The 20,639-nt window shown below is 35.1% G+C and overlaps 1 protein-coding gene across 1 annotated transcript; it reads right to left on the bottom strand.

The window, feature by feature from the left end:
• Positions 1–13,429: 13,429 nt before the first annotated feature.
• Positions 13,430–14,950, bottom strand: LOC145067572 (protein NODULATION SIGNALING PATHWAY 2-like). Its single transcript, XM_079014685.1, has one exon. The coding sequence runs from the start codon at positions 14,948–14,950 to the stop codon at positions 13,430–13,432; it is 1,521 nt and encodes a 506-aa protein (XP_078870811.1).
• Positions 14,951–20,639: the final 5,689 nt, after the last annotated feature.

Raw genomic sequence — 20,639 nt, 5'->3', positions numbered from 1 at the left:
AATTTGCTGAATTACGCGGAGAGGCGCAGAGTGCTTCTTGAGGGGCCATTGGACTGAAGGTATTTTTAGGGTTTTGAGGCTATTTAAGGTGTATTAACTCCAAGGGTTTGTCATTTCTCAACCTCTATAACCTCTACCTCTTGAATGACCCATATGAAACCTGGGTTTTGAGATCATCTTCTCTCTTAAAAACCGTTTTTGGTGCTCATTTGGTGCTCCGGAGTGAAGTAAACAAGAAAGATTGATCATGAGAGATTTGATCTGAAGTATTCAACCTTCTTACCACTTTTAGACTCTTATAAGTCATAAAAATTCAAGCTCTATAGGTTTTCATCTTTAGATCTATGTATATTTGGTGTTTTTGTCAAATTTTGATGAAGTTATGGTCCCTTTATGACTTGATCTATGGAGTTTGGATAACTCCATGAACTTAGAGTCATGTTTGCTTCTGATCTAATTTTTTGGGGTGAGATTTGAGTTCTTGCATGCTATCTTTTGCTCCAAGCATGAAGAAAGATGCATTCTTGGACATTTCTTGACTTACGGTTTTAGATTTAGTATGTTTGGAGTGTTTGAATTGTAACAACCTGTACTTTTCATAATCATTTCACATTAAGATTCTGGAAAAAATATCAGAGTTTACATGCATGATACTAAAAACTAGAGTTTCAAAAATCATTTAAAAGTATTACCAGAAACAACGAGTGCTACCAATTCATATATTAACCATAACTAAAACAAACAAGGATAAACATGAAACGAAATTTTAGTCCGATGTCCTTGATGCTTCTAAGTTCTCACACTCTATGGTTTGTTACCTGAACTTGTAAAACACATGGAAACAATATCTGTTAGACTATAAGTCTGGTGAGTTATACATAACATAAATACAACATAATCATAAAACATGTATATGACTTGTCACATGAGTAACCAAGCAACTACACATACTGGATGACAAACAACCGATCATTATCATCTTTGTTTCCATACAAGACTCTAATCACAATCTTTCCTAAGGATCCCTTAATCTAACTTTTTGCATGCACAAGCACACACATCATAAAACATAACACACGTTATTTATAATAATACAATATAACAACGATGTAATCGGTAATTACATCCATACATTCACATGCATGCACATGTTCTATATCATATAATCATACTCTAAAAGAGAAGTATAACTCACTTTTGTTGTGGAATAGCAACCTACTTCTAACTTCTCCAAAGCTTCTCTTGAGAGGCTCCAATTCCTTCCTTGCCATAACCTATGACATTTACATACATTAAGCCTCTTACAAATGTATTAGTTCATTAAGGCATTACTAGTGATTCTAGCCAAAAGTCCATATTTTGACAAAAATAGTTAATCTAACTAGATTATCACATATGAACACCTTCTTCATCATTCCCATTTCTAGGGTTTCAAACCCTATAACAAATAAGGGAATTTAACCATTATAACTTCATACAAACCATGGATTAAGATTTTAAACACCTAATCATACATTAATATCAAGTTCACTTGAAGAAATCTAGACTAATAGCCACAAACTTGAACTCCACCATTAAAGCTACGAAAAGCTTGAAAATGGAGAAAACAACTTCCATAAGAATTTGAGATGCACTTACCTAGTCCAAAGCAAGTTAAATCAACCCTTGAAGCCTTCTTAATCACAAGATCGAGGGGGGGGGGGGGGATGGGGAGCTCTAGAGAAAATGGGGATCGATTATGAACAAATGAGCCTGAAGTCTAAAATTTATCACTGCTTGAAATCGCAGCGTGACGAAGGTCTCACCGCAACGCAATGGGTTAAATGAACCCGCAGTCTCCATTTTTGCCACGACGTAGCAACCATTCTCCATGGAAACCTATTTTTCCCTCCACTCCGTGGCACCATACACCACGCCGCGGAGCCAACATACGTTGCCTACGACTTATGATGGAGAAAACACCAAATCACCGCCTCGCTCACCGCATCGTGGCAAGCGTCTCATTGCGTCGTGTGAGGCTGGAAAAAACTTTCCTTTCCTTTTTCAATGCCTTTCAATCATAAACTTGCATTTATTAATTCCATTCCATTCTAAATGAAAATATCACATTCTTATAGCTTCAAAACACAAGATAAATGCATATAACATATCCCAAAAGATTTCATAAGTCTAATTATCATCAAAAGGACCAAATACCCTTAACACCAAAATAACAATCTACATCATATTATCCCAAAAACCTTGGTTATTACATGGCTAGATAAAGATGGAAACTTTATCTATTAGGACATCATTTAGGCCAAGATCTGAGAGATGGAAGCTTGGACTTAATGGATTAAGTCGTTTGGAATTTTGATTTTGGCCTAGGCGTAACACACTTTCGTAAAAATCTGATCCGAGTATATTTTCGAACAAAAGCCCGACTATTTTATCCTGTTGTGGGAGCGAAGCACCTAGGAGGAGGCGTGGCATACCTGTTGACCTGGGGGTTGACTTTTGACCAGTTTGACTTCTGGTCAAATTGAGGGGTTTTGAGCTATAGACTAAGGTTTAGTCTCTGTTTGGTTAGGTGGTTCGTGTAGCTGATTCATTGGGCTTCGAGTAGTGGATTTAAGCTCTTTGACCAAGTGAGTTTTCTTACTGTATTACTTATGTCATAGTTGCTATGATTGCACTACATGTCACTTGTATTGCTAGAAACTTGATTATTGTTGTATGTTTATACGTTGTATTTGAGTCACTTTGGACTCGGGGTTGATACAGACTTATTGGGTTGAAACATACCCGTTGCTATTATATATGTTTAGCTGTGCTGTGCTGTATGTGGTATTTTGGAGAACTCACCAAACTTTGTGCTTATAGTTATGGATTAAATGTTTTTCAAGTACTTATCAATTCGTGGGAAGGCGAAGGTGGGACTATACACACATCATCAGATTTATGATTCGAGATTTGACATTGCTTTTCTTTATAACTTTGATTTTTGAATTATGGTTTATGAAATAAATAATTTTGCCATAAATATATCTTTATGAAAATGGGTGTTTTTTCTATATTGAATGAAAAATTCATTCTGAAAATTGGGATGTCACACTAAGTTTTGCACATGAACATAATTTATGTCACACACGAACCATTCTTTGTGAAAGTCCCCAAAGATTCCCCCAAAAGTCCATCAATGATCGCTGGACGAAAAAAGGGTGATCAACCAACATCGAATCATCATCCGTGCTATATAGGGTGATAATATTGTCATCCATACAGTTGTACAAAAGGAGGGGATGCACGTAACTAGGGCCCCTCCTCATATGAAACTAGGGAGAGCTCAACCAAATCGAAAGGTTGATATGTCATTGCATATCCATCAAGTGTACTAATTGGGTATGATAAGCTAACCAAGGAGCCTCTATGATGCTAGGTAAAGGTGCTTCATAACATGCATTACCTTCCTGTATGGTACTCTGCTGCATGGGTCCATCAACATATCCTAAGAATAAGTAATGGGTTAGTAATTGTTAAATGGTCAAGATTGTAGTAGAAAATTGATATTATAAATGTACCTAGACATCATGGGCGAACCCTACTATATATATGGGTGCACAAACATCACCCAACAATAAATAAAAAATGGTTATACATTGTTAAATGATCAACAATATAGTAAACATATAATATAAATAATATACCTTTCACCATATGAGGAACCCGTAATGCCATATCCTATGTGCCATCATGCTATCAAGGTGTACCACGCACAACCACCGAGAAAAATGCCCCATCATTCTTCCCAGTTGCGCCTGTATGTTAGGGTCTGTATGTATCCCTAATGCGCCCTTGATACATGATCTACATATACGTTTTACTTCTATAGTACCAAAAGAGATTAAGAAAAATATCTTACGTTCCTTAAGTTCCTTATGAAACTTCCTTATGATTTGGTCCTTATCTGCTTCTTCTATTTGCCATGGTGTAATATATGCTGGTCCACTATGTGATAGTAGTTGTGTCCATCTACTTATATGGTGGCGAATAGGAGGTGGCATCTCTAGGGATGGTGAGAGAGAAAGTGTCATGACAAGTGGTGGCAGAGGTAAACCATCACTCTTAATCTAGACCGAGCTACACGACCACCACTTAACACGCTACTCCTCCGGAGTTGGCTACAACGTATCTATGGTTTTATTATTCTCCTATTAAAATACCAAACTAACACTTAATGACATATATGGGATATATTCGTATAATATAGTTAAAATGCTAATTGTAAAAAAATAATCATACATGCCGAACATCAATGGCCGCCATGCAACAAGACTGTTGTAACCATCTAAGCTTAGGACATGCAATGTCCTAAGGGATGCCATTTGGTATTTGTGTACCAAATGTATGATAAAATGTAAATATCTCCCCCCTACACACAGACATATATATATATATATATATATATATATATATATATATATATATATATATATATATATATAATTAACATATCACAATATTAGCAAACACAATTATGCTAAAATTAATATTACTTCGAGAGCATATAAAAACCCATGTACGGTGTACGTCAAATTCTGAGGTACTTTTTCTTTCACTTGGACGAGAAAAATATGCTCCTAAAATTTTGTATATACCATAAACAACTAATTGTACAATATATGCCAAACAATCCTACCCCATGGGTACATGTGGCAACAAAACAAATCCATTAATTACTGTTGTGATGCAAAGTGGTAATCTAGGGTTGGTATCTGTCACACCCCAAAACCGGAACGGCGGAAACATTCTGGGGTGGATGACGTCATGTCAAGTATCACAACACATGTATTATAGTAATCAAAGTACAACAAAACATTGCATTAATAGTAATAATTTTACATGGTTTACATTACAGGGTATCAAAGTAATACAAGCAAATATACTAAATACAACATGGTACTAACCCTTCTTCATCAACAACTCCGGGGATGTACCTGTCTAATGCTGACCCGAGAATACAAGTTATTTGAAAAGCGAGTATCAGCATTTTTACAAATGCTGGTGAGTTCATAAGTATTTAGTGACATTTTATTCAAATAACTTTATAATGTAGTAGTTTAAGAATTTACAGTGTATTAGGGTTCTTTCCAGAAAATCCTATATTTTCTTTAATAAAAGCAGTCTTCTACCAAGACTGGACGGAGTTAGTGTGGTAAAAGTAGTTTTCCCTTAATCGCTATCATTATCAAAATACTAAATTTGATTATTAAAGAAAGCAAGAAGAATCAGGGAAATAACATATGCCTCAGCAGTGAGGACTGCTGACTAAGGCAAAGGAATCCTAGACTCCAGGAGAGTATCGAATGAACGACACGCCTGACTCAGTCTACCAAAAGGAGACACAGACCCCAGAAGGTACCAAATGAAAGGTACAACTGGTAAGGTCTAAAACAGTGAATACAGACCACAGATAGTATCAAATGAAAGATACATCTTGCAAGGTCAAAAACAGAGAATATAGACCGCAGATAGTATCAAATGAAAGATACAACTTGCAAGGTCAAAAACAGTGTGACTCTGAGAATGAGTTACCAACATACAGTGTAAATTGCTGGTGAAATACTGTTATCTTAAGGCCATGAATTATAAGGTAACCCGGGATACTCGTAACCATACTAACCGACACTAGAGTACCAGGCGCCCTACAAGCGTCTATAAAATATGACATTTGTCACCCCTTGGCTTGGTGGGCCGTGGACTGTAGCTAGCAGTCAGGGTGCGGGGGTGTCAATCCCGTATAGATCTATACACACAATTTCCGCTCTCCCTACAGGAGACTCTGGTTACCAACTAGACGACGGAGAAGGCCGTGTCCCGAAGATGCATCCCAAATAGTGGGTAATGACTTCCAAACAGTGGGTAGTGGGTTTCTAGTGGGTAATGGGTTTCTAATGTAAGTGCTGAACTAGAGGTAGAGACTTATAACTGAACTGACTAGAGCAAACCTATATGGCTATGCTCGTATACATAATATATAACTAATGAATCAAACGACCTTCGGATGGACATCCGATCCCACCAGACCACATCTCAACGAAGAAAAGGAAATAGGGCGGACAAGCCTTCCTAAGTCCTTTAATCATTATTTATATGCATCTATAGAAGCACAGACATACATCTAACTACATTTGAGTGTGTAACAAGTGGAATCATATCGTGAAGTATAACCAAATCGTGATGTATAACCGAATCGTATGTAATAACCGAATCGTGAAGTATAAGTGTACCAAATATAAGTGTATCACGAAGTAGAAGCGACAACAAGTGAAGTAGGAGTGTATCGAGTATAAGTGAAGTAGAAGCGATATCAAGTATAAGTGAAGTAAAAGCGATATCAAGTATAAGTGAAGTAGAAGCGATATCAAGTATAAGTGAAGTAGAAGCGTATCACTAAGTACGAGTGTAAACAAGTATAATCATTTAACTAAGTAGAAGTATCCACTAAGTGAAAGTATAACAAGGCAATGGTATATAACGAGTGGGGTATCAAAACATGGAAGAAAACTTTATACTTAAGAAAAACACGACTGGGTATTCCTTTGTAAAATAAGTTTGAAAACCTTTAGAATTTCTTTGGAAACCTTTCATAAATCAGTTTTAAATGAAACTTTGATAAAACAATATAAGTAAGAGATTTGAACAAGTGGAAACATTTTAGAAAACCATTTATAATATCAAACTCGGTAAAACAGTTAATAGTGTGGTAAATCCTTGTGCATGCGGGTTATCAATCACATGTGATTGATATGATAACTGGCATGTTTAACTTGCATTTCCACCCCCCCTATAAAACATGTAAAAACATTTAAAAGGTTCATTCAGGGGTATGAACTCACCTGTAGTGAGTGGTTCTGATGACAATGTTGGATCTGTTGCTAAGTATCAAGTGGTGACTTGAGTACACACGCGAATCCTATTTAGCACATATTGATACATATATGAATATAATTAGTGTTATGAACAACTAACTATTGAATTGGGACCACTTTAGGGACTAGTAAATACTTATATTGAAGTGTTACAACCATAAATGATTGTACGAAGGGTTAAAAGGCTATACAAGAGAGTGTATGGCCTGAATACACACTATATGTGTGTGTGCGGCCATGTGTGCGGCCAGCACGTGTGTGCGGCCATGTGTGCGGCCAGGTGTGCTGCCAGAAGAGTGTGCTGCCAGAAAACATGGTGTTCTTGGTGAAAGATGTTACCTTTCCGGATGATACTTGAGAGGATTTTCGAGTCCTAGCTTTGTAAGAGTGTAAGAAATGATCAAAATGACCAAGGATAGTATATATATAGGAGGGTGTGTGCGGTTGGAGGTGTGTGTGGTTGGCCTGTGTGCGGCTGGCTGGCCGCACACACCTGGTTTGGTGTGTTTGGCTCGTTTTTCCAATGCTACACCCAAACTAACCCATCCTCCGACGCGTATTTCAATTATACTAAACCTTAAGCGCTCTTTTAGACTCGATACTTCATTATAAAATGGCAAAACGAAGCTAACTTTGATAAAAATGAAGAATGTAAACTAGAAATTTCGGGTTGTCACAGTCTAGTGGGATTACCCAGTGCGATCGAGCCTTGGAACACAAGAGACAAACTCATTATCCGTACTCCAAGAGGAGATACCAGGAGGACGCTCCGACGATCAAGTCAATATTTTAGGGAGATATTGTATGAGTATCATCCTTCAGAGAGAACTTACCTTTGAAAGTGTGGTTATCAGACTTATATAGTAAGACTTGAGAGATGACTCCTCCTTTAGGAGAAATGAGTGTCAGTCCGAATACGGGACAATGATGTTCATTGGTGGATACATCATATATTTCCTTCCATGGATTGTGATTGGTTTAAGGAGGATGTTGCTAATGGTGCATGCATCACTAATGTTTTTAGCTAATACCGCTTTGTTGCTAGGCAACTTTCCCGCCGTAAGCCGACCAAGAGTGGGTATTGGAAAGCTGCACCGATGGGCGTTGCTTTCCAGGATGGCATGTGATAGATTCCACCCAATATCTAATCCTGTGTTCCGAGGCGTCGCCGCCTAGCCTATTTTTGCATGGCCTGGTGGGTCGCTATCATGATGATGTGCTTCAATAGAGTTTTGATGAAGGGAATGTTGTATTAGTGTCTAAGTCCATAACTATTTTGGTATGTACTTAACCCGATGGTGCATGGTCCTTTTGGGTTGCCTTCACCAAAGCAACTTGATAGGATGAATTATGGAGAGAGAGGATTAATTATGATTTATTAATATATTATGAGAATAATATATTAAAGGAGAAATCATATTGTTTGATTAATATTAGTCAATAATTAAATAAGAATTAATTTTGTGTCTAAAAGACATTAATTAAATAAAGGGGACTAGAACTGTCAATTGTGTGATAGTTGAATATTGGGCTAATGGACTCCATAGAGGATGGAGTGGACGAATTCTATGAGGAAACCCATTAGAAATCGTCCAAGGCCTCTAAGGAGGGAGTCCATGGGCTGCTTAGGGCCTAAACAATCAAATTAGGGGTTCCTTATTAGATAACCCTAATAGCCTCACATATTTAAGGACCCCTAGGGCACCAAAAACATGGATAACTGATTCCTTAGGGTTTCCATCCGTTTTTGGGTGTCTCTCCTCTTCTCCTTCTTCGTCCTCTTGCTCTTGGTGTTTGTGAGCCATTAGAGGAGTGACATTTGTGACTCTAAGCTTTCTGAAGGCATTACAAGGAGGATTTGAGATTGTTATTGCTACATAACAATCAAGGTAAGATCTAAACCCTATTCTTATGTTAATATCGATTATCACATGCTAGATCTAGGGTTTAAAGTCTTGGATGAACGCATGTACAATAGAGAAACCTAAATCCAAGCATTAGGGTTTGCATGAGCACATATGATGTTCTTATAGCCAAAACCCATAAGTGGTATCAGAGCCATGATTGGTTTCTATTGTATGTGATGCAATGCTTGTTTATCTGCTGAATACCATTTCATCAGACATCGAATAGAAGAAGGACTCCTCGTGGCAAACACGGTATCATCGGATGAGAACCCAACAGATCCCCTCATGAAGGGACTGGGTAGGGTTAAGCATCTACAACATGCGAGTCGTATAGGGTTGAAGGATGATATTAGTTTTAGAAATTAGATAGCGTTGAAATGTGTAAAGTGTAACTGACATTTGATGATGAATAAAAGTTGTTGTTTATTTATAAGTAAAGTGTTGCTATCTTTTGTCAATCGTTTACTATTATTTCATTTTGCATGTTTTGACTTCCAGAATAATTATGTTATCGTATATCATATTATTCAAACTCTCCACAGTCGGTCATATGTTGGAAGTAGATATGAATCAAGATTGTCATGAGTTGGCTTGTAGATGTCTAAGATGTTGGACATAGCAAAGTGTTGCTACAACACTCATGAGTGCTCATAAGTTCTGAGTATTGGATTCAACCCACGCTCACTTGTATCACTTCATGGAATTTATCTCGAGTGATCGTGAGACGGTAATATCATATAAGTCTTCAAACCTAGAGATATGAGTTGTTGCCTATGAGTTGGTTGTGCATTGATTGTACGAAAACACATTGGTAACTCGATGTTATAAAACGTGCCTTTGTGTATAATTCAACAAGTAGTAGAACAAGCATATGAGTCGAATTTTATTTGTTCCTTCTTGGATTAGAAGCGATATCTGGGCCCCTCGATGATTTTGTGTTGACCCATGTACCGGGCCTGGTCAGAACTAAGTTGATGTGTTCAATTGAGTTCTATGTCAAAAAAATCGGAAATCGGGAAACAAACTGCTGGACAATAAGTAAGACATTGTTCCATGTATTTGTCCGGCTGATATCTAGAACAGAGGATTATATGATCACTTATATTAAATGGCGTATCCTCATCATATCAGTTCCGCGAGACCTTGAAAGAGCTACGATTGCTGATCGGTTCCTGAAGTCATTCTTGCAGTTATAGTTATTAGACTTATCCAAGTGGGAGACTGTTGGATTAGGTGTCTAAGTTCATAACTATTTCTGGAATGTACTTGACCCGGTTGGCATGGTCTATTTGGGTTGCATGGCATTGCAACACTTGGATAGACTAAATGAGAGAAATGACACTTAAGGTTTATTAATATATTATAAGTTCTAGTATATTAATAATATTATTTAATTAGTATTGATCAAAAAATTAATTTGAAATTAATTAAGTGATCAAAAAGAGACTAATTAAATATATGGGGTTGATTGTGTAAATCATCTATTCTTGTATAGTGGGCTAATGATCAATGGTTTATATGAATTGGGTTAAACCCATAAGGTGCTCCATGGATAGTCCATGGAGGTTACAAACCCATGGATCATGGAATATGGAAAGCCATGCACATTAGGGTTTACATGGAGTAACCCTACTTGTGTCACAACTATATAAAGACCCATGGCAAGAAAAATTGGCACACTAAGAAAAGAATAAGAGGGCTAGCCGATTTTGAGTGATAAGTGTCTTCTCTCAAGGTTATTCCAAGTGTTGCGGTGTTGTGTGAGACATTTGAGGCATCACACTTGAGGTGCTATACTCACAAGGTTCTCAAGGAATCCAAGCTACAAGAAAGGTATGTTTTTCTTACTAGCTTTATGATTCAAGTACCAATGCTATGTTAGATAGTTGAAGAATCTTGGAAAATCAAATTTGCATGTATCTTAGTAAAACGTAGATTCAAGGTTTCTAGGGTTGCATGTACACCATAGGAGTGTTAGAATGCTCAAAACACTTCACAATGAAGAACAAGAGAGAGAGGAGGAGGCTACAAAAATGTCTAGGGTTCTCTTGGAACTCTTGGTCACGTATTTGGGAGTTAATGGGGTCCTTTTATTGTTGAGGCTTCTAGGATTTTGAACATGGGAACTCTAATTCCTTTTTCTTAGGCCCTAAGCAACATATGGACTCCCATTGAACAAGCTTTGGACGAAATCTTTATGGACTCTCATAGAGATTTCGTCCACCTTATACCAATAAGGTCCATGAGCCCAAACTATAAATATTACTGATTTACATAATCAGTCCCCGTTAATTTAATCAGCCTCTTTTGACCACCAAATTAATTTCTGATCACTACTAATTAAATAATATGATTTCTCAATTAATATATTATTCTTATAATATATTAATAAATCATAATTAATCATCTTTCTCCATAATTCATCCTATCAGTTGCTATGGTGAAGGCAACCCAAAAAGACCATGCTCATAATCAAATCAAGTACATACCAAAAATAGTTATTGGCTTAGACACCTAATCCAACATATCTAAAAATATTGAGAATTAGAGAAGAGAAAGGAGGTCTGATGATAATATTGAGCAAAACACTAGACTTGAAACAAGAAACAGAATCATCCCTGATGCCAGATAGAGGATTGGAGAAGAGAAATGACGTTTGATGATAAGCATATCTAAAAATTAGGGTTGAAACCTGTAGGATTACCTTCAACAAATCGACTAAATAGGGAAATTGACAAAAAAATGGAATGAATTACCTTCATAATTAGCATTTATTCAAGATTTTCGGTGATCCCTCCTTGATTTCTCTTTCCCCGAAGTTCATTGTAACATAATCTACACTCTGTTACAATGAATAATATAACCATTTGAGAAAAAACTTGAGTAAAGGTAAACAAATTAGGAATTAAACCTGGTGTGGATCTTCTGGCTATTCTTTGATCTTGAGAATTTTGGTATGGATCTACCTCTTCGTCATCTTCAGGAATTGGACTACGGAGGTAATGCACGAAACAACGACCGAATCATCGAATAACCCCCAAACACCCGGTCCTGAACTCGACAAAATTGACCTAAATTCATCCAAACCTATTATCTATTCTCTACAACCACACACACATCTCCAACAACTTGGCACTTGACCCGAACCCAAATGAAACTGATCGTCACCTATGACTTCATTTATTAAAAGGACACATAAATCGAACATAATAAGAAATCATCAAGGTAAACAAATCCCTTATTTTAGCTCTCTAATACCCTGAAGCTTCCGATCGCTAAAGAAGAACATAGATAAAGAGAGAAACCTCACCGGTTAATGCGATTTAATTGTTGATTTGGAGATTGTTTCCTGATTTGTTGCTATGTAATTGCTGATTCTTTGGAATGTTAGGTTTTTAGAATTAATGATTTCTTGATATAAATCACGTAGTTGATTTGAATTTCAAAAGAGAAGAAGTGGAGTTAATATGACATGCAATTATATAGTAGCACTTTCTTGATATAAATCACATAGTTGATTTGAATTTCAAAAGAGAAGAAGTGGAGTTAATATGACATGCAATTATATAGTAGCACAATGGTAGAATTAGAATTTTAGTTTGATAATATGAGCGGGAAAAAAAGCTGGAGGAGAGCTGAGAAAATGCCACGTGGTGAAAATGTACTGTTTTATTAGAATTGGGGATATATATATATATATATATATATATATATATATATATATATATATTAAAGGTTAAACATGGGCCATACTATACAACATCTATACTTGCACTAACATTGTATTCATAAACATAATCTTTTTATATTAAGAAAGGTGATAGTTTTTGAGTGGTTTATCTCATTGCGTACGGAAAAAGGATAACTGGATTCAAAGAATTACTGAATGGGTCTCCAGGTTCCTTAGAAAAATGAATTTGGTTGTGTTAGAATACCAAAGATTAATCCGTCACTCCAAAATCCAAAAACAAGCAACCAAAAGTCTAAAATCATTGAAAATAAAGGGTACCAACTTCTCAAGGTCTGTTAGTATCTTCCCGTTGGATTTTAATAACATTATCTAATATAAACACATTAGATGCATCATCCAACTGGATTGCAATAATTAATAGATAAGATTATGAAGGATTTTGTAGATAAGATATGTTTGCTGTTATATTCATTCTTAATTAACATTCAGGACAAAAATATCAAATACGAATATACCCAAATGACTGCAATTGCCTTTGTTGTGTTTTCTAGCTTGGATAGGACATCCTTAAACATCAAAGATGAGTTGGGTTGGAACTTCTTTTATTAGAACTCTCTAATGGTTCAAAGCAGCTCTTATGGGTTGGAAAGTTAAGCTCTTCCCCTTTATGTTGGAAATAATCAATGATCTATAAGAAAATATAATATTGTAAGCATACAAGATGGGTGTCTTTTGATCCTCGTTTAATCTCTAATTTACTTGTAATCATGTTTATAATATACCTTTGCTTCACAAATTTATTAGAGCTGAAATTTATGCTTCTTTTACATAATCAAATGATCAATCTATACAGTTATATCCAATGAAGTTCCAGGAGTACTTAGCTAAATTATTCACAAGAGAAATGTTTTCTCTTTCCTTTATCTTTTATATCTCCAACAAGAAACTCTTACCAATGGAGTTCCTCTCCATTCCAAGACCATTTCATTCCCATTTTTTCCTTCAACCCTAATATTATATGAACTCTGACTTTCCTTTACCATTTCTTTAGCTTCAATCACACTCTCTTTGCTCAGCCTCCACCCCATTAACCCAAGATTTTCTTTAAATTCACTTTCTTCCCTGATATTCTCCCACTTTTGATGCCAAGAGAGAGATGAAACATATGGTGCAACGAAAAGCGACTCCATGGCTATTCTTGCTTCTGTAAGGTTCTCTGGGAAGTTTTGTTCCATTGACTCATAGAGCGCATGATAATGCGTTAAGTATTTATCGAAGAATGAACTGTAATTGCCACAATATTTTGTTCTTTCAACATCTTCTCCATCACCAAAGATTATAATTCCTTCCCTCATCAATAATAGTTGTTTTGCCACCCTTAGAAACTCCATCACTTCATATCTATTCCTTGTCCTTCCCATGTGTGGTAGTCCAACCATACAATTGAAGGCCAAGAATTCATACTCTTGTGATCCTTCAATCTCTTTCATCAAATCCTCAATCGTCATCTCTTGGACTTTTAACTTTAACTTGGAAGCACTTGCACAATTTAGAAGCCGAATTTTTGTCTCCTCAAAACCGTGACTTTGCTCTTTAGTTCTAATGGATGTCAACTTAGTGTCTTTTCCTAGCTTTCCAATAGCCTCGAACATTGCACACCACTGAACACCCTCACCCATGTCAAAATCTATGATGTGTATCTTCCGTGAATTGCTCATGATTGCTTCAAGAATAGCTGAATTGGCTACAAAATGAGAAAATCTCCCATAGGGGAAAATTTCGTAGAAAGCTTTAAATGCTACATTGAAATTCTTCATTGACTCGTGTTTTATGTAGTCACCTTGTGTTCCTGAATGAAAAAGGTTGAATGCAACACGTTCCATGGATCCACCAAGTGGGCTAGCTTTCTCGTTTATGCATCCAATAATCACGTTTGCTAGTTCTCTTTGTCTCATCTCCATGGCTTCTCCATAAGCATTGAGTAGATGATAAAGGCTTGTTTCATCTTCAACTTCCATGTCATCGGGTGGCATTAACATCATTGTGGTGTCACTGGATTTTATAAATGGACTACCAAAGACACCTACGTTGTCCATGGAATCTTCTGAGGAAATATTGTTCATTTCTTCACTTTCACCCCACCATTTCAATACATCTTCAAGTTCATTGCCTGAAATACCTTCAATCCCTAGGACATGTTGCGAAATATTCTCAATAGGAACCAATACTTGCATATCGTCATCCAAATTAGATAAAGTGCTAAAGTTGCAAGAGGACATGGTCTGAAAGTACGATTCTGAGGAGATCATGGAGTCCTCTGGGGAGGTGATAGAGGAGTAGAAGTCATGTATATCACAAGGAGAAGAAGCCATTTTCGGACTATATAATCCAGCTTGATGAAAGTCATGTTCAAGAAATGATTGAAGCTCTTCTGGCTGCATCGTTTTCTTGATAATATTTAATTAAGTGTGCGTCTCTGATTTTGAAGATGGGGTGGAACTCCTTTGTGGGTATAACATATATAAAGATTGATGATGTGAATATCGACAACTTTAAAGATAATGATTCCTGTTTGTCTCAAAGAAAATATATAATCAATATGTAAATTTCACTCTCATTCATAATTTTTATTATTTCACTACTGGTTAAACCTCTTGACCATTAGAGGTGTTGATATTTTAGAGTTATTAAAGGCCAAATGTAGTGATATTAAACATATAAAACAAGAGTTATACCAATTTCAGCTGCTTTTATCTTCTTCTGTTTTTCCATTAAGGTTCCCAATTGAAAACCTCTTCTTTTCTTGGAAGTTTCTTGGAAGTAGGTGAGCTGTATACTTCAGATATATTTTAATCAAGAATCTCATTAGTTTTATATGGATGTCTATTCATGTAAATTTCTTATTCACGATACAAATTCAACTTCAGGGTATACCTTGAAATTTCCGGTCGAATCGGGTCCACTCGTTTGAGAGAGACCTAAATGTTGGAATTACAGTCTTCCTTAACCCTTGTGTATTGTGATATCATGGTTTGTAGTTTACGGCTCTTAAAAATATGTAAAATAAATGCATATAAATATGTTAATATATTTTATTTATTTATGGTTTTATACTTCTATTTTAGACTTTCGGAGGGTATTTGAGAGTACTCAATCATAATCACTTTTGAAATTGTTAGCTTATTAATCTATAGCGGTATCAAAACAAAGCTTGTAAAAAGTGTTGAAAGCTTTTGATAAGTTAGTGTTAATTTATAAAATGACTTATCTACGAATGGAACCATTATAAGCAATTTTTGAGAAAGTCCCCATCCAAACGCTAGATTTAGCTTATACCGGTATGAAATCAATAATAAATTAAAAATGTCTTCAAATAAACTTTGCCACTTCTCTTGGTAATGTTATTGAAGAGATGAATAAAGATCCATCATCTTTTAAGAAATTTGGTATAATATGTGATGATTATTTAATAAATTTGGTAGAGACCTTCCAAGTAAAAAAAATAAGTTAAAGACCAAACGTCCAGATTACTCCAAACCATAAGAACCATTCGGGTAATTTACTCTAGATAAAACCAATTTTTTTTAGTTTGAGGGTGTGGTCACATTTTACCTTTCTTTTTTTATGTGATACCAGATGCTATCTCATTTCCCATCACTCTCACTTACTCTTCAAAACCAAGGAAATGGTCATATTTCATTTTACCTCTTTTTTTTTGTTGAAATAAAAATTACTATAATTTAATAAATAAATGCAATTATTAAAAAATAGTTAATAAACACAAAACTAACAAAATAGAAGTATTTTATTAGTTAATAAATAAAATTACCTAATCAAAATAAGAAAACATAATTAAAATCTAAAAATAATCAAAATACTAAATAACTCCGAATCCTCGACAAATAAATTCAAATCTTCATCTAAATAGTCAAACAAATTATCGCTCGATGACGACGACATTGTGCTCGAATAAATTTGTGAGAGAAAATACTTAAAATGTTGTGAGAGTAGAGGTTAAAATGGTTAATATTTATACAGTGGTAAAAAAAAAGTTCTATTAATTTATTTTTTTGACCATTGGTATAAAAAATGATTCTATTGAAAATGTAGCCCGAGAGAGAGAGAGAGAGAAGAGAGAGAGAGAGATGTGTTATTTTACCGCACCCAGGATGTGGTGTTCCTGGTGTGCTAAAATGCCAATGTTATCACTATCGTGCAGTGTGATGCATGTATACCTTGTAGCCTAAGTGGTTCATTTTAGGAATTAAATATTTTATGTGGAGGTAATGCCATTACTTGTTAATTTTTTAACACTTTGAAAAAAGTTATATGATTAATAACATTGTATAAGAAAATATTTGAAAATGTATTGAAAAATAAAATTAGGCATGGTGGTACAAGCAGTTTTGTCCAAATCTTGTAAGCTTGGGACGAAACAACTTGAAGGCATCAAGGGAAAACTATTTTGAGTTGATTTTCCAAACGACTTGACCTAATTATTGCGGGGCCAAGACGAAAAAACTTGGAGCTTTCAGGGGCAACACAGATGGATCTGATAACTTGAACTTAACCTCACGAGCCCTAGTTAAAATAGTTTTGACCCCTTGCCCGGTTAAAACATCATTACTTTTGGTTCTTTTAAGTCGTTTTGTAAGTGTTTATGCTTTTTTGCTCATTAGTTATTATCAATAATAAGTCATCCTTGAAAAGTGACACAAAATTGGACTCCTTTGTACTATTTTAGTAACATAATGATTGTTCGTGATTTAAGTATATGTAACGTCCCATTTTTCAAACCAAATTATCATTTTTAAATTAGAATCACTTGATTATTAAGCATACTTTTTCCATTTGTAGAAGAAGATGATACCAATTGTTTATTAGCGGCAGTTGAAGTAGATGTCGAAAAATCAGAATGTTTTGACAATTCTGGAATTTGATTATCTTGAACATTTATCTTAGCATCCGCAACCCTATCAGGAATACCAAAAATTATATCATAATCAAAATCACATAAATCTAGACTTTCAGATGCATCTTGTGATTCATTAAGAATTGGTTTTTGTTCGAAACATTTGTCAACTTGTTTGATATAATAATCATCGAATGTGAGATTGAAAGTTTCTTCAATTTTCCTTGTTCGTCTATTGAACACTCTATATGCAACTGAATTCTGAGAATATCCCAAGAAAATTCCTTCGTTAGCTTTAGATTGAAATTTCGAAAGATTATCTTTGAGATTCATGATAAAACACCTGCAACCAAAACATGAAAGAATTTGACATTAGGTTTTCGGTTATTGATAATTTCATAAGGAGTGATGTTGAATCGTCAATGAATAAAAGATCTGTTCTGAGTAAAACATGCAGTTGAGATAGCTTCAGCCCATAGATATTGAGGAAGGTTCACATAAATGAGCATTGTTCGTGCAGCTTCGCAAAGAGATCGATTTCGCCTTTCAACAACACCATTTTTCTACGGTGTGTAGGGTGACAAAAATTATGCGATATTCTTTTGTCAACTAAAAATGAATCAAGAACATTGTTCTTAAATTCAGAACCATGATCACTCTTGATTTTTCGAACTTTCTTCTTTAAGCTTGTTTCCATATTTTTGATAAAATCAATCATTATTTGAGCAACTTCGGATTTCAACTTGACAAAATAAACCCAAGTAAATCGAGAAAAATCATCAACAATAACTAGAATGTACCGTTTCTTGTTGAGAGTTTCAACTGTCGATAGTCTACATAAATCAATATGAAGTAATTCCAATGGTTCGACGATTTTCGAATCGATGGTAATTGGATTACCTTGTTTATGTTGCTTCCATTTTTCACAAGCTGCACACAAAGTATCATTATCAAACTTTAAAACAGGTAAACCGTTTACCAGATCTTGAACCACCAATTTGTTCAAATTTCGAAAATTCAGATGTGAAAGCCTTCGATGCCAAAGTCAGCTAATATCAGATGAAGCTTTCAAAAGGAAGCACACTGAGGACTTGCCAATAATAGGATGGATGTCTAGGGTAACACATGTCGCCTTTTCTTTTGGATTTGAGCAAAACTTCTTTTGTATTGAAATTCAAAATTATGCTACCTTCTTCATTAAACACCACTTGATTGCCAGTGCCCATAACAAGTTGTGAAACAATTATCAAGTTATGTTGAAGACCTTCGACATATGCCACTGTATTAACAGTAAACTTGCCATTCGCGACTTTGCCATATCCTTTCACCTGACACTTGTGATTGTTTCCAAACTTAACCACTCTTGCATTATTTAAACTTCGATAATCATGCAAATTCTCCTTCTTTCCAATCATGTGACGAGAGAAACCACTACCAATGTACCATTTATCATCATATTGCTCGCCACACCAAACCTACAATTAATGAAAGAATTTAGGTACCCAAGGCTATTTGGTTCCTTGGAAATTAGTTTTAAAAATAGAGTGACATGAAGAACCTAAAACCCGATCACAAACTTTGGATTTGAAAGTATCAATTAAGTCCACATCATTAGGTAAAGGAACACAAACATAAGATTTTGAAGGCTTAGTATTTCCATTGACTTTCGCGTTTTTCTTCTCAGTTTGTTTTTCAACTATCTTATCTTTCGAACTGGTTTCCAAGCTTTCACAGAAATATTAGATTCTTTTGAAGACATACTTCAATTTGAAGAATTATTTAGATACTTCTCATAAGCTTCTTAAATTTGTTGTTGTGAAAAGTTTTGTGATTGAAACATCTTTCCTTTTCCTTCAAGCCAATGGTCTATGTTCTTCACATTAGATGAACCATTAGTGTATGAAACTTTCGAATTTTGCCTCCCAGAAGGATTTGGAAAATTTGGTCGTTGTGGAGTGAAATCAATATATGATTTAGGACGAAATTTTCAGATTTTTGATTTTTAACATTGGTTTCAACCTCTGAGTTTTGAGAAAAATCGATTGTGAAAATTCTTTGAATGATTTGGGAGACGAGTGTGTTGATAGTATTGATTTTGAGAAAATCTTTGTTTTGGATAATGAGGAAATCGATTTGTGGAATGTTGATTTTGAAATTTCGTGAATGAATGATTGAAATTTTTCGAAAAATTTGTAGTTGTTTGAGGTTTAGATTTTGAAAATGTAGTTTGTGGAATGGATTCAGACAATGGTTTTTTAAATTGAGTGGGATTTTTCTGATTGCCTGAATTTGTTGAAAATGTAGTCTTAACTGATTTAGACTTTGTCTTTTCAGACATTTTCTTTTTCAAACCTTTTTGTTGTATTCGAGACTCAACAGTTTGCCATAAAATTTTCTTTCGTGCTTGTCTCTTTGAAATTTCATTATCTTTCGAAAACTTGTCAATTTTGTCTTTAAATTCTTGTGAATTGATTTTAACAACTTTTTCAACATCCACATTAGCTTGTTTTTGGATTTCTTTTGAAACTTTTTGTTTTTCCATCCATTTTCTTTGAGGTTTTTGTCTTTGAAAAGTGTAGGTGTTTTTCGTGAGATTATTTTCGATACTACATTGATTTGCAAAGAATCCTTCATCAGATGTATGTTTATTATCTTCTTCAACCAATTTGTTAAATTCTGGTTTGATGTTATCGACATTTTCTGTTGTCACAAATACTTGATTTGGAAAGACAACATCATTTGTGCATTTGAAGTTAGGATACACCACTGAATGAGTTTCGAGATAATGAGCACCCTTTTCAGTCATCACTTTGTCAAATTTTTCCATATCTCCATACACCTGATCAACAACAACTCATGGAATTTCTATTTCTTTTGAACCTATGTTTGTTGATGTTGGTTTTTGCGAAACTTCATCATCATTTTCGTCATCACTGCTATCAGTTTGACTATCTCTGACACTTACATGATCGAAATCACAAACTTTTGAAGTTAAGGGTTTGTCAGTGTCAATCTTAACCAACAAATCATTACACTTTTCTTTTCCTTTAGACTTAGATTTGACATTAATGATAGACAACTGGGAACAATCAACATCCTCAATATCACTAATTTTACTAATATTATCAGAATTATCTTCGCTATCAGCAAAATTAGATTGATAATCAGATGTCGAATTCTCAGTTCTTTTCAAAATATTAATTTGTTCAGTTTTGGTC

The sequence above is a fragment of the Lactuca serriola genome, chromosome 8 (genome assembly GCF_051521515.1).
Source record: "Lactuca serriola cultivar US96UC23 chromosome 8, Lser_US96UC23_V15, whole genome shotgun sequence".
NCBI classification, from domain to species: Eukaryota; Viridiplantae; Streptophyta; class Magnoliopsida; order Asterales; family Asteraceae; genus Lactuca; species Lactuca serriola.
The sequence above is the reverse complement of the archived record's forward strand: the minus strand, read 5'-3'. Positions and strand labels throughout refer to the sequence as shown.

Coding starts and splice junctions, on each gene's coding strand:
- LOC145067572 (XM_079014685.1), bottom strand. CDS start 14,950: ATGCAGCCAGAAGAGCTTCAATCATTTCTTGAACATGACTTTCATCAA.